The sequence below is a fragment of the Hippopotamus amphibius genome, chromosome 5, assembly GCF_030028045.1.
Source record: "Hippopotamus amphibius kiboko isolate mHipAmp2 chromosome 5, mHipAmp2.hap2, whole genome shotgun sequence".
In the NCBI taxonomy this organism is placed as follows: Eukaryota; Metazoa; Chordata; class Mammalia; order Artiodactyla; family Hippopotamidae; genus Hippopotamus; species Hippopotamus amphibius.
The window spans coordinates 24,013,680-24,027,182 of record NC_080190.1 but is presented as its reverse complement, the minus strand read 5'-3'; the positions used below and the strand labels follow the sequence as shown (position 1 = coordinate 24,027,182).

Below are 13,503 nucleotides of genomic sequence, written 5' to 3'. Positions count from 1 at the left end.
AATTCTGCCATTATAGAGCAAAAGCGGCCATAGACACTATATAAATGAATAAGCATGACTATGTTCCAATAAAACCTTATTTAAAAAAACAAGCAGTGGGCCAGATTTGCCCCAAAGGTCATAGTTTACCAACCCCAGCTTTATACAATGACATAAATGAATGGGACATATTATAAAGAGTACTGATTAAGGATTTAAGTCAGTGGGTCTTACCTTTGTTTGAGGCATAGATTCCTCTGAAAGTATGAATAAACATCTCCACTGGAAAATACACCTATACAATTCTGCATTCAGTTTGTCAACCTCAGCTGAATGTATGTATCATTAGATCCAAAACAGTTTATTCATAGGAAACCAAGGGTACACTTCCCCACCATAGTTGGAAACTAACACACTCTCCCTTAAACTACAATATGATGTCCTCATTGGAAACTGGGCAGCAAGTGAACATCCTTGGAAATAGGCAAGAAACTTACTCATGTTTTCTCATCATTTTGGCCCATCACAAGAGGCAGAGCTGTGATTCTTTTCTACACACTGTCTTCACACTCTTCCCTGTCCCCTTCTGTTCATCAATTGAGCGAGAAGCCCTGGAACCACGTTCATCTGCTTGTTGAACCTCCATCTCCAGCCCTCACCATGTGGGGCATTTCACCTCTGATAGGAAGACTCACCAGCAAGCAGTGCACAGGGTCCCCCCTTAGGTCCGTGTCCGGGGCCTGCAGCAAACGCCAGTCTCTGCCTTTGTTGTATGTGATGAAAGTCTTCACTTGGTTTTCAATCTTCTTGTTAGCCAAGAACATTCCCTTTATCCCTGCTACCTGGGAAAAATTGACATGGCTGAAAAATACATCAATTTGAGAAGAAATATATTTGTTTGACTTTAAAAAAAAACAAAAAGTCAAATTCAGCGTGAGCACTTGCCTTGCAGGAAAGAGGGTGAGGGTCATGCTTACGTATGACTCCCTTGGCAATGGGACAGAAGGCAACAGATCCACGCCTCTTGCGGTGTGGGGGTGCCAATGCAAGTTTGATAGAGACTTCTTATTTCCCCTAAGGTAGGTTGGTAGTAGCTTACTGTTGCCTAGAGATAAACTGGTGCTGTTGGTTCTGTTTGACAAGTGATAAAGAAATAGGCGCTACTTTTATTTAATTTTAGGTGTAGCACTCATAGTCTTAAATAGTTTATCTTAATTCTTGTAACAGTCCTTTTGGATAAGACTCACTTATTCTATTTCACAAATGAGGAAACTGAGGTAAAGTGACTTGCCCAAGGTCACAATGCCTAATGTCATTAGGAAGTAAGCGGAAGATCAGGGATTTTAACCCAGAGCTTTGTGGATTCACAGCCCCTGCCCTTAATGATTAATTCACTGCACTACCTACAGCCTTGGGCAATTAAATGAGGTCAGTTAAAACTCAGGATCCAATTATGATTTTTTTTTTCTGGTAAAAGATCTTTCTATTAAGCTACCCAAACACATTGAGCAAAAGAGAATAGCTTTTACACTTAAAGAAGCAGTGGTTTCCCTAAATCGTCAAATAATCCCTCCTCCATTTCTATAACACTATTGTTCCTACCCTATAAACAGTCCTTGTTAATTATTTGGCTCTGAAAATATGATTGCCTTCTCTTTTATACCTTAGGAAATAGGTAACAATTGAGAAGTTGCCAAAAGTATGCAATGACAAATCATTAATTATGTGTCATAATTTTCATCCATTTTAGAATTTATTGAACATATTTATATATATATTTGACTCTGCTTGAAATAATGACAACCCAGGCAGTGAAAAAAGGGTCTCAAATGTGTTATGTGCATTCCAACACTATGCAAAGGTTATCTCATTTACTGCTCACAAAAGCCAGGAGTTATCGTTACCATCAGCTTCATTTGAGGATGAGGGAATAGAAACTTAGATTAAGTGGCTTTCTGGAGCACAGACAGGGAGTAAGTGAATAAGCTAGCAAGCATATCTGAACCCATTTAACTTAGGCCCTTTATATTGTAATATGAAAAATTTTAAGCAGAAGGATAAAATCATGGTATCGGTCCTTGTCACATATGAACCACTCTACCAAGTCCTTTATATGTAAAACCTCCAATATTCATTATAAATCTGCATAACAGGTATTACCCCTATTCTACAGATGAGGAAACTGAGGCATAAACAAAATCTATTGCTTAAGATAACAGAGAGTCCACCCAAATTCCAATGTTCTTTCAACAAATACAGCTCTGACTTTGTCAATTCAAAGAGGTTGGGCTTCAGTCAATAGAACATGCATGTTATGCCTTTGCTTCTGACACAGTCAAACCTCATTAGTCTGTACCTGCTGTTTTGGCATCTGGGATCACTTAGAGTTGAGCCAACTTTATACTCCTCTGGAACAACGTTTGTTAAGCAAATAAATAGGTATAAGTGAGTTGCTGGGAGGAATATTTTGAATCACTTAGGGAAACAAGCCTCATTTGGGGCCAGGAACAGTAGCCAGAACACTTTCTTATGCACTGTAGATCCTCCACAAATGTGGGAGACATACATTTCCAGGAGTACTCTACCTCCCAAGAACAGGACGTTAACTACAAATAATATTTAGTTATTCACTGTACTGCCTCCATAAGGACTCCCCACCAGGGAAGCCCATGTTGGTTTTGCATATGTTGGAGAGGCTGTTACATATTTAAATGACTAAACTGCCAATTCTTTAAAGATTCAATTTCATAAATCAGAATTTTCCTGCAGTCATACCTGTCTCCCTTCCACAGCAGTCCCAAACAAGAGAAAAAACACTGTCACAACCATGCAACACTCTAGGAGTTTACAAGATGTAGAGAAGGGATAAAAATATCACCCATCCCGGTATTCCCCTTGTCCATTTCCCTCCTTGCCCTGTCCCTCTTTTGGCCCCAGTGTCACAACAGGGCTCTGCGTGTTTAGAAGCTGGTGCATTTGATTTGCAGAAGCAGTGACTTTATTGGCCCCCAACTGCCTGATATTATTAAATGCCACTTAAGCGGAGAGCCTGCGCTTTATATAATTCATCTCTGGCAGCCTAGACTTCAGGTTTATCTTGAGGAATAAAAACTTGGCAAAGCCGAGGGAATGTGTCGCAGTAGGGGATAGAGCTGGAGAGGGTCTGCTTATTTTCCTCTTGCGGCCAAGGCACTTAATCTGTGAAAATCCCATATGATGTGTCTGTCTGTCTGTCTATCTATCTATCTATCTTCTAATCTATCTGCCTATCTATTTTGGCTTCTTTGGCCTGGTCTGCAAAAATGGTCACCCCTGCCATTCACTGTTGATTTTCCCTGAGCCTGAGAAGCCCATCTGTCTGTGAGTCTTGGTGCACCCCTATGCTTGAGGCACTTTCCTCAAGGGCTCTTTTGTGAGGTCTCATCACATGCTTCTGGAATCTCTACCCTCCTACTGTAGGACTTCGGATACCAAGGGAACAGTATTAGTGCCCAAAATGTGGAATGTCTTTGTGGGATGTGGTGTGTGTGTGTGTGTACTTGTGTGTACATGTATGTGTATGTGTATTAATGTGTGTGTGTGTGTGTGTAAGGTCTGGGCTTCTGTTGAGGAAGACAGGACATGTTTTTGTTGCCAGACAATCTCCCTCTGCCTCCACAGCATATGCCTATTTATGGACTGGGGTGGGGCTGTGGTGGGACGGGGTGGAGGGGTGAACTACTATTCCCACAGGAAGACACGCCTTCACATAGACACAGAGTTCCAGGGAACATATTCCTATGGGGATGACACATTTCACCGTTGGGAGTTTGCCTTCCTTCAGGGAAAGAGCTCTTATTACATTTTCTACCTTTCTGAATTCTGCACAAAGATGCCGAATGTGTTGAGAAGCCACTTTTCTTTCTTTGCCTCTCATGTGGGGGAATTTGATACCAGAAGTTTCAAAGACATTAGTAATTATTTCTTATTCTCTGATATCATATAAGCCAAAATATCATTTTGATTAGATTTTTAAATATGAAGTGTTACAGTTCAAACCTCAAGCCAACACAAAGCACATCAGTACACTGACCATGACCCAGGGTGACAGCTTCAAAGTGCTACCTTCCCTTCTCTCCTTACCTTCTTTGATCATGTAGGCCATCCCCACTCCCTTGGACAGCATCCCAATATGTCTCTCCCTATCCATCCTTCAAAGCCCAGCTCAGTAAGCCTTTCTCTGAAAACCAGAACCTCTTTTTTATCCTGACTGTCCCCAACTCTTCTTCTCTGTCCTCCAACTTGTCTCTCGTACAGATGGTACCTACATCTTGGCTCTCAACAACCGTGTAAGCTTTTCAAGGGCATCAGTCTTCCTGGAAACGTCTCTGTACTCCTTACACTCCTTACCACACATTAATTTTTCATAGCTTCTCCTGTCACCTCTCATATCACCATCTCCTACTCAAGTATAACTTCTGGATTATCATTCAATCTGCCATATTCCCTCATTAAAATTAATAATTGAAAAGTCACTTTGTTACAAAAAGTCTTTGTTTTGTTTTTAATGAAATAGGTAGTAAGAATTCTGCATTAGAAGATAACACCATTAATAGTGCCCCAAACTTATTGAGTATTTAAGAAGTGTCAGACACTATATGAAAGGCTTTGCAAGCATGATCACATCAATCTAAGTGGTAAACTCTTGCATCCTCATTTCACACATGCAAGAAACAAAGTCTGGATGGGGTCAATCATTTGCCTAAGGTCATTCCCTAGAGAACCTTAGGACTGGACTCCACACCAGTCTGTCTGTCTCTAGAACCCAAGCACTTAGCCCTTTGGCAGTACCAGTTCTTCAAACTTCTCTCTCATCCTATTTCTCTCAGCGCTTCCTGAGAGAAATATCATATATAGACATTATTCTTTAGTACATGTACTCAATACTTATTCAATTAATATTTTTATTCATTCTTTAGTACATGTACTCAATAGTTGTTCAATTAATATTTTTTGAACATCTATCACTTATCATGCATTCTAAGCACAGGAAATGTAGCACCTACAAAGTCTAAGTAACTATACATTCACGCAGCAGATATATTTTTTTAGGAGTTAGAATGTGCTAGGTGCTGAGACTTTGATTTCTTTGATTTAAAGAACCCCAGATAGCATCTTTGTTTTTTGATATTCACCCCTAGAGGGTGCTCTTCTGTGCTGATCTTTCACATGTTCTGCATGGAGGCTAAGTTGAGCAGACCTTACACAGGAGTTTTTGCTTATTTCTGCCTCTGATGCTGATTGGGAGCTGATTCCTCCTGCCCTCTCTGTCTCAGACTTTAATTACAAATCTGAAGTGTCAAAATTTAAAGAGAATAAAAATATGAATAAACAACAAGAGAACATACTCGACACTGTGATTTCTTTGGGCTTTGGAGATAGGATATTTTTCTGTTTTAAAGAAAAGATCCCAGCCAGGAGAGAGACATATGCAGCAGCAGGGGTGCCTCTGCCCTCAGGGAACCCACTGCCAGAAAAGTCTAAGTACTTTTCCCTTCCCTGTTGCCTTGGTCAGGCAGCACTCACCTACCCAGGGAGAGAGTAGCCTCACATAATTAGATGGTATATACTATGTCCTGTAATAACTATGTCCTAAATGGGAGAGGCATTTTCTTCCCTACCTCTTACGCTGGTTTGTAAGAGGTAGTCTTTCCCGAAGAATCAAGGTGTAGGCTACATCATCAGAACTGTAGAGCTTTCTCTTTTAAAGAGAAGGTACTCACAATGCATAGAAAACAGTGTGTGTGTAACAGAACATGCACTGGTCATGAGCTACACCTGTCATGCTGCCCACTGTGCCTCACTCACATCTGCGTACATTCTGTGTATTCTGAATTTGCCAGCCAGGTGGCTTCATTCCAAACACAACCCTTTTCGCCTGGCTGGGGTGAACAGTCATTGTCCATTAAGCCGAAGGGCTCTTCATCATCATTAATTAATATCCCCTTCCCAGAGGAGGGAGGATATCGTCCAAAGCTGTCAGACCCCCTCTCATCATCCACACCAGACAAAAATACTAGGAATCACATGTCTCAGACACACTCATCACATCTCTTTTGCTCTGGCCACCACTGTGCATGCTGTCTTCTGTGACCCATCCCACACAGTGCCACTGGAGAATTTGTGCTATTCAAGAATGACAGAATTTTAGGACACTTGTGTCGAGGATTCTCTTGCACAAACACACACACTGGACGAAATTGGGAGCCAAAGGATAACACTGGCTGAATTTGCCTATAACTGCAGGCTTAGGACTTGGTTGAGAAAATGGTGAATAGGTCCAGAGCAATCATCTGCTGATTCTGTTTATGTTTGCTTTTCTCCAGACCATTTTCTTCTTCCCGTCTGATTTCTTCTATAGCTAGGCAAAGTCTAATACTACATATGCTGCTCTTTAGTGCTCTTCTATCTTAGGGTTATTACTCAGCCACAATCAAATAGAAGCCTAAATGCCGATCTTTCTGGAGACACACAATAGTTTCTAGTTAAGAGTTTGCATACTCTAGCATTCAGATCCTAGTTCTGCCACTTACTTGCTTTGTAATCTTGTAAAAATGATTGCATTCTCTTTGCCTCCATGTATTTACACACGGGAGTGATAATTATAGCCCCTGTGTCATAAAGTGAATGTATAGATTTAATGAGATAATTATGAAAGGTTCGTTATAAAGTGCCCGGCACATAATGGTACTCCTAATATTATCTACTTAGTATGATCTTCCATCACCAACAATCACTATCTAGCATTTTTGCTCTACAGCCAACTTTCCTGGCTCACATCTTGACTCTTCTGAATGGGGTCCATGGAAATTCTGGTATTTCAATAACTAAACCACGTGAGATGGGCCCCTGTCACTTTATCCCCAACATTTCCCTATCTCATCACATAGACACGTATAGTTCTAGTATAGAGAGAACAGCATTTGTTGTAAGATTCCAAGGAGTGAGTGAATAAAATGATTGATTTTAATGAGAACTGTGCCTCCCTCTGCAATTCCCACAAAGACTCACCAACAATACACATGCTTGATATAGACTCATCACACAGTCATACATTACACAGTTCGCCTCTGCTAACATAGTTTAAAGAGCACATAAGAATAGCAAAGGATGCATGCTATCCTCCTCAGTCACCCCCAAATGTGAGCAGACATGCACTCCATATATTCTGTCTCTGCCACCCCCACCTTGTATATTTCTCACCTCTCCTCCTTATTAATTCATTTACAGATTTTCTTGCTTTTCATTTATCTCTAACCAGTCGTCATTGGTTGCAATTCTACTGGGAAATTCATGCTGGATGGCTTTCAGCTTCCTGCTAGGCAGAACAATCAGATTGAAGGAACATTTGTGCCAGGGTCCATGTCAGCCAATATTCTTTCTATCTAGGTAATCAGCAGATACAGCACTGCTGTTCTGATCGCATCAATTTTAATTCAAGTTGCTCTGAACTGCCAGGCTAATAAAACAAAGACTCTTCTTCCTAGGCCCCAGGATGCAGAATACCTTTACATAATGTAGTCACACCACTGTTCAAAGTGATGATAATAAGAGACAGCAGTTTCCCTACGGATAGTCAACTGCAAGAGAGACACAAAGGGAAAACATAAAGACTTCCAAAAAATGGTTTGCCATGTCCAGAGGTCACTCTGTGTCCTCTTCTCACTACCAGTTAGCTATTTTTGATTTCAGAAACATTCACTAAAACAGTTGCAAATAACAGGACATGACAAAGTTATTCTTGTTCAAATCTGTCATCTTTTCCATCATCAAGGGACTAATTAAAATGGTCTCTGTTTTGGCAGAAAACAGAATTATCCAGAGAAACTATTCCACACTGACTTGAAAAGAGGGGAGAAGATAATCCAGAAGGTAAAATGCAACCTGAAAATCAGAAAATGCTTTCAGGAGAGCAAGGACAGAGTCAAGACCAGGGAAGCAAACTGGGTGATTAATCTGGGACATCTGATTAGATTTCATACTCTCGAAGCAAAAGCAAGGTATTTCCATTGTAAATGCAGGATCTAGGCAAGAAAGTGTATGGTATTTCAACAAAACATGCTTAAAGTTTAAATGTTTATAAGACATTTACAAAAGAGGAAAGAAATATGGAAATTTACATTTGTTTATAAGAAGACAACTTGGTGATAAAGGACATCACATGGCCCTGCTAACTGCAATATGGGAAGAAGTAGAGATCCCAAATAGTGGAAATATGTTGGACATTTAAATACTGTGGGTAGATTTTAAGATAAAACTAGAACATTGTTTGGGGGCTTAAACTCATTGGAACGTGTAATATTGATCATGCTATCTATAATTTGTTGAGTATTGCTGTATTTCAGGCACTGTTCACAGTACTTTAAGAAGATTAGCTTATTTCATCCTCAGAGAAATCCCATCAAGTAGGTACTATGTTTATCTCATTTTAAACAAGGAAACTGAGGCTCAGAAGTTGTTGGATATATCTCAAGAATACATACATGTGGTGTTGCCAGGATTTAGACCCAGCCAGCCTGACTCCAAAATTTACACCCTAAACCACAATTTTATCCAACATGAATTTGAAAGTAAGTCACCAGAATATGTAAATGTTTTCCAGAATACATGTTCCGTTTGAGGCTGAGATATATACTATATTTATCTGGGACATGGGCAGGAAATGAAGTGGAAGAAATTTCTGAGTGTATAAAAAAAGTTTGCAGGGTATTTTTCTAAATATATACACATAAATTATGTCCTATGCTAGTCTACCATAATTTCCATGACAAATACTTCAGCTCTGAGTTGGGCACAGAGTGCGTTAACACGCTTTTACACATGTGGAAAAGTTTCGATACTAGAAGAAAATTCCCAAGAACTCCTAAAGATGAAGGAATATACATAGCATTAAAAGGAATTCCAATGATAAGTTTAAATTTCTTAAATGAAATTGGTTTGTTTCTTTGACATACTGGATATGATTCCCTTACTTCTCATTACACAAACAACCTCTACTCTCTGAACTTATCCTCAACCAAATGATAGCATTATTATGACTGAACATATTTGAATCAGTTTCATAATTCTTTTTCAGAGAGACTACAATTTTTTTCAGATATTCTATTTTTCAGATAGAATATATGATTGCACTTCCCAAATTCTGAATATGTTTTGTAATGGCTCATTATACCCCATTATAAATCCTTCATAGCACAAGACTGACAAATGGCTAAAATCCATCCCCAAACAGCAGATCTCTTTCTACCTGATTGTGCTTTAAATGGCCATTAAAGTGTTGGTGTTTGTCATGAAAGCTAACTGATCCAGTGTATGATTTTATTTTGAAGCTGGTCATCCTGAGAAACAAAGGGTCAGAGTTCCCTTAAGGAAATCTGGTAAACTCTGCTTTTTGTTTCTCCTCTTCATCCTCTCTAGAAAAGAAAGACATAGTCATCTTATCTCACACAGTAGCCCTCTGAAAGGATGGCGATTAGCCAGTAGAGGTTATGTAGTCAGAAAGGTCTTCAAGTCCAAGGGACTGTCCGCTTTTTTTTTTCAATATTTATCTACAATCATTTAAATTTTTTAATTTTATATTGGAGTATAGTTGATTAGCAATGTTGTGTTAATTTCAGGTGTATAGCAAAGTGACTCAGTTATACATATACGTGGGATAGACTGGGAGTTTGGGATTGACATGTACACACTGCTATATTTAAAACAGATAACTGGGGCTTCCTAGGTGATGCAGTGGTTAAGAATCCGCCTGCCAATGCAGGGGACATGGGTTCAATCCCTGCTCCAGGAAGATCCCACATGCCGCAGAGCAACTAAGCCCATGTGCCACAACTACTGAGCTTGCGCTTTAGAGCCCATGAACCACAACTATTGAGCCCATGTGCCGCAACTACTGAAGCCCACACGCCTAGAGCCTGTGCTCCACAACAAGAGAAGCCACGGCAATGAGGAGCCTGCGCTCCACAACAAAGAGTAGCCCCCACTCACCGCAACTAGAGAAAGCCCATGTGCAGCAACGAAGGCCCAACACAGCCAATAAATAAATAAATAAATTTATTAAAAATAAATAAATAAATAAATAAAATAAAACAGATAACCAACAAAGACCTACTGTATAGCACAGGGAACTATTCCCAATATCCTTTAATAACCTTCATGGGAAAAGAATTTGACAAGGGAGTATCTTCTGATGCAATACAAAGATGTCCTCTTAGTTCTTTCTTCAGAAAGATGTAAGGGAGCACTGCCAGTCACCTCTTTGGTCCACCCCTGACACCCTATCAGCCCTTCAAGACTATTTTCAAATTTCACACTAGGCTCACTCTTATCCAAACCCTTTAATTGTTTGACTGCTTCCCCAGACACTTCCCAAGTCCTCTGGGCCTTCATGGCCTCTGAACTTGGTCAATAAAGAATCCCTCCCAGAGCTGTTTTGTGCATTGCAAATTAACCAATCAAAATGTTCTGCAACTTCCTCCCTCTCCCAAATAGAACGAGGCCAACATAAGGAACTAGTCATTAAAATGATTGAGGAAACAGCCATCTTGGGGCCTTCAACTGCCAGTCCCAGCACTGCAGTGGTCCAAGACCACACGCACCTTGTGACATACCTCATAAAGGTCGATCATGACGTTGCCTTCAGGGCCTCTGCTGCTCTGGACATTCTCCAGGGCCAGAGTGAAGTAGATACCACGGGTGTCTGAGATGTAGAGGTTGTATGTGTCGTTTTGGTTCCATTCTTGGACTGCTGCGAACACTTGGTTCTCATCGGTGCTGATGACATGCATGTCCTGAGGGAAGACAAAGGGAAGGGAACAGGAAGAAGAGTTTTATAAGCGCACCTGGCACATGTCCACAGAGTGGAATCTGAGGAAGAATATTAGAATAGGTACATAGGTAATGTGAGGGAGGATAGAGATATTCCTTTTGCATAATTGTGAAATAATTAGTTAAGTGTTAGTCACATATTTCCTTTGTCACTTATGAGGTTAAGCAGTAAGCTATCAGAAAATAGGACGGAGAGATGCTTGGTAGCTCAGTTACAATTTAATTACCCCATTAGATAATTTGAAGGATAATTTCTAAAATATGTATGATTTTAGAGAATCAGGCATCCTGCAAAATTTGCCAAGCACAAACAGTACATGTTCAGAAGGCATATAAGGGGCAAATATGAGGGGCAAAGAGAAAAGAGACAAGCCTCGCATCTCTCAGTGTGGTCCACAGACCAGTAGCATTGGCATCACCTTTAAGTTTGTGAGACACATACAACCTCAGGCCTCACCTATCAAATAGAAATATGTATTTTAATAAGATCCATGGATGATTAATATGCACACTTAAGTTTAAGAAGCACTTCCCTAAGGCTCAGCAACCCCTAGAGGTCCCAGAGGAAAAATGTTCACCTGAGACCCCCAGAGCACTAATCTTCAGGTTAATGATTGTTCAAGGACTTAGCTTATCTAAACCTGTACACTGAAAAGTTCAGCAGGAAATCTTAAATAAAGAGGGGAAAACAGTCTGCATAATTGATCATGTTTTCAGACTCTGGTTGTCCTAAAAGATAGAAACAGGGCAGAGGTAATGTGGAGGCAATGAGCAGATGTCCCTGGCATGGGGATTCTGAATTATTTCTCACCCCATTCAGGGAGAGGCTGACACAGACCAAAGCTTTCTGTCTCAGACCAAGGCCAGCCATCTCCTTCAGGGGATGCCCACTCACTGCTCTCAGCAGCCTTCCCCCTTTGCCCAAGGTGGTACACATAGATATCACTTTCAAAAACCAAAAATGAAAACAAAACAAAATTACACATAAGCTGAAAGGTAGACGAAAAACCTGGAAAGATTCTTGGTCTTTGTGTAGCTCAGTGCTAAGATCTTCTCAGAGGGATCATCCACTCTCCTTGAGAGGCTTCAGGAGGTCTGTCAATCTTCCTTGGCAACAAGTCCAGGGATGGAAAATTCTACCTAACTTTGAAATTTTCCCATCGTAATAAATGCCCATGTTCTCTCAATCAATCAGTCAGTCAATCAATCAATCAGTAATTCAGCTTCAACTCTGCTTTAGACGTAGAGGTACAAGTCTCTCATTCCTCTTTAAACTTGATCTTAGTGAATCCATATGATTCCAGAAGGAAGAGGTCCTTATCCAAAGGGTTTCGTATTCCTGACCACTTCTCGGACCTTACTGCCATACTTTAGAGTTTGATTACCTTTTTACAGAAGGAATCTAGTGGGGAGGCCAAAAATGAATCCTGCTCATGAGTTCAATTTGGTTGATAATGCAAACTAAGATTTGGTATAAAAGTTGGCCATATCTTATATCTGCCCAATGACCATGTACATTTCTTCCAGCAATTGTAGCTTGATGTTCTTTGAAAAATATCCTCATCCCTCTCAGAAAAATTTCCTCCCTATGCTCAGTCTTTGCTACTTTCTCCCACCCTCAGCACCAGAAGTGATCTGCCTGGCATTCAGAAAATTCTATGTCCCTGATGACAGTGATTGGATCAGTGATGGGTATGCAATCCAAGCAAAATCAGTAAGACACGGTTCTAGAATGACTGCGGAATTATTAGAGAGAGAGAAAAAAGTTATTTTTTACTGTTAGTTTGTAAGCGGTTGGAATAAAAATCAAGTCTAGATCTGATGGAGACATATCTTAGAGGCAGAGGATAAGCCAATCTTGGAAAAATAGGCTCAAAAGGCAGAGAGAGATTATCCAAATTCTATGATACTTTTTGAGTCTCTAAATGTGGATATCTAAGAAGCCTGTCCACCTGTAAATTTGTTTAGTTAGAGAGGACAGTGGAGCAAAATGATGAAACGAATGGTCTTTGAAATAAAAACTGCTTGAGTTCAAATCCCAGCTCTGTAATTCAGCTGTGTGAACAGAACTTCGTGCCTCAGAATTTCTGCCTGCAAACTAGAGATGACAGTATGCCCTTCATGGAGTTGTAAGGATTAAATCAGTTAGTAAGTGTTAAGCATTTAACAACAGTGCCTGGCGCTTAGCATCTGCTCCATATATGTTAGATATTTACTGCTAAGCAAACCCTATATCCCCTTTGCTGATTAAGTAAGGTGGATTTAGCTTTTCTGTTCATTGCAAATATTAGGGCGCTAACTAATATACTTAACAAAAAGTAGTTCATCCAAATGTTTTGTTTCTTTCTAATGGAGGGAATTAACTGTTGAGATTAGCCCAAAGGTCATTCATCCACTAAGCGTCAAACCTTCTATGGCTCCCCATTTCCTAACAAACAAAGATCAAAATCCTTACCCTAGCATTTAGAACGTTAAACAACCACTCCTGATTCATGTTTCCTTCCTTGTCAGTAGGATGTAGCACCAATCCTGAATTCAAGTTAAAATATTTCAGCAGTAAGCTGGTCCCTACATAACTGTGACTTTGGACTCATTAAATAATCCTAGGGGCTAGAGTAAATCATCTATACTATCCCAGCCCACTCAAACCTTTCCTTG

The 13,503-nt window shown here is 40.1% G+C and overlaps 1 protein-coding gene across 4 annotated transcripts in view; it reads right to left on the bottom strand.

Annotated features, from left to right (window-relative positions):
• Nucleotides 1-13,503, bottom strand: part of SORCS1 (sortilin related VPS10 domain containing receptor 1) — a 497,412-nt gene that overhangs the window by 95,636 nt on the left and 388,273 nt on the right. For all 4 annotated transcript variants that reach the window (XM_057735386.1, XM_057735384.1, XM_057735383.1 and 1 more), the window contains exons 9-10: nucleotides 10,629-10,808; nucleotides 675-821 (exon numbers count right to left, since the gene is read on the bottom strand). In XM_057735386.1, coding sequence (XP_057591369.1) covers nucleotides 675-821; nucleotides 10,629-10,808 — 327 coding nt within the window. The remainder of the gene's footprint in view (nucleotides 1-674; nucleotides 822-10,628; nucleotides 10,809-13,503) is intronic.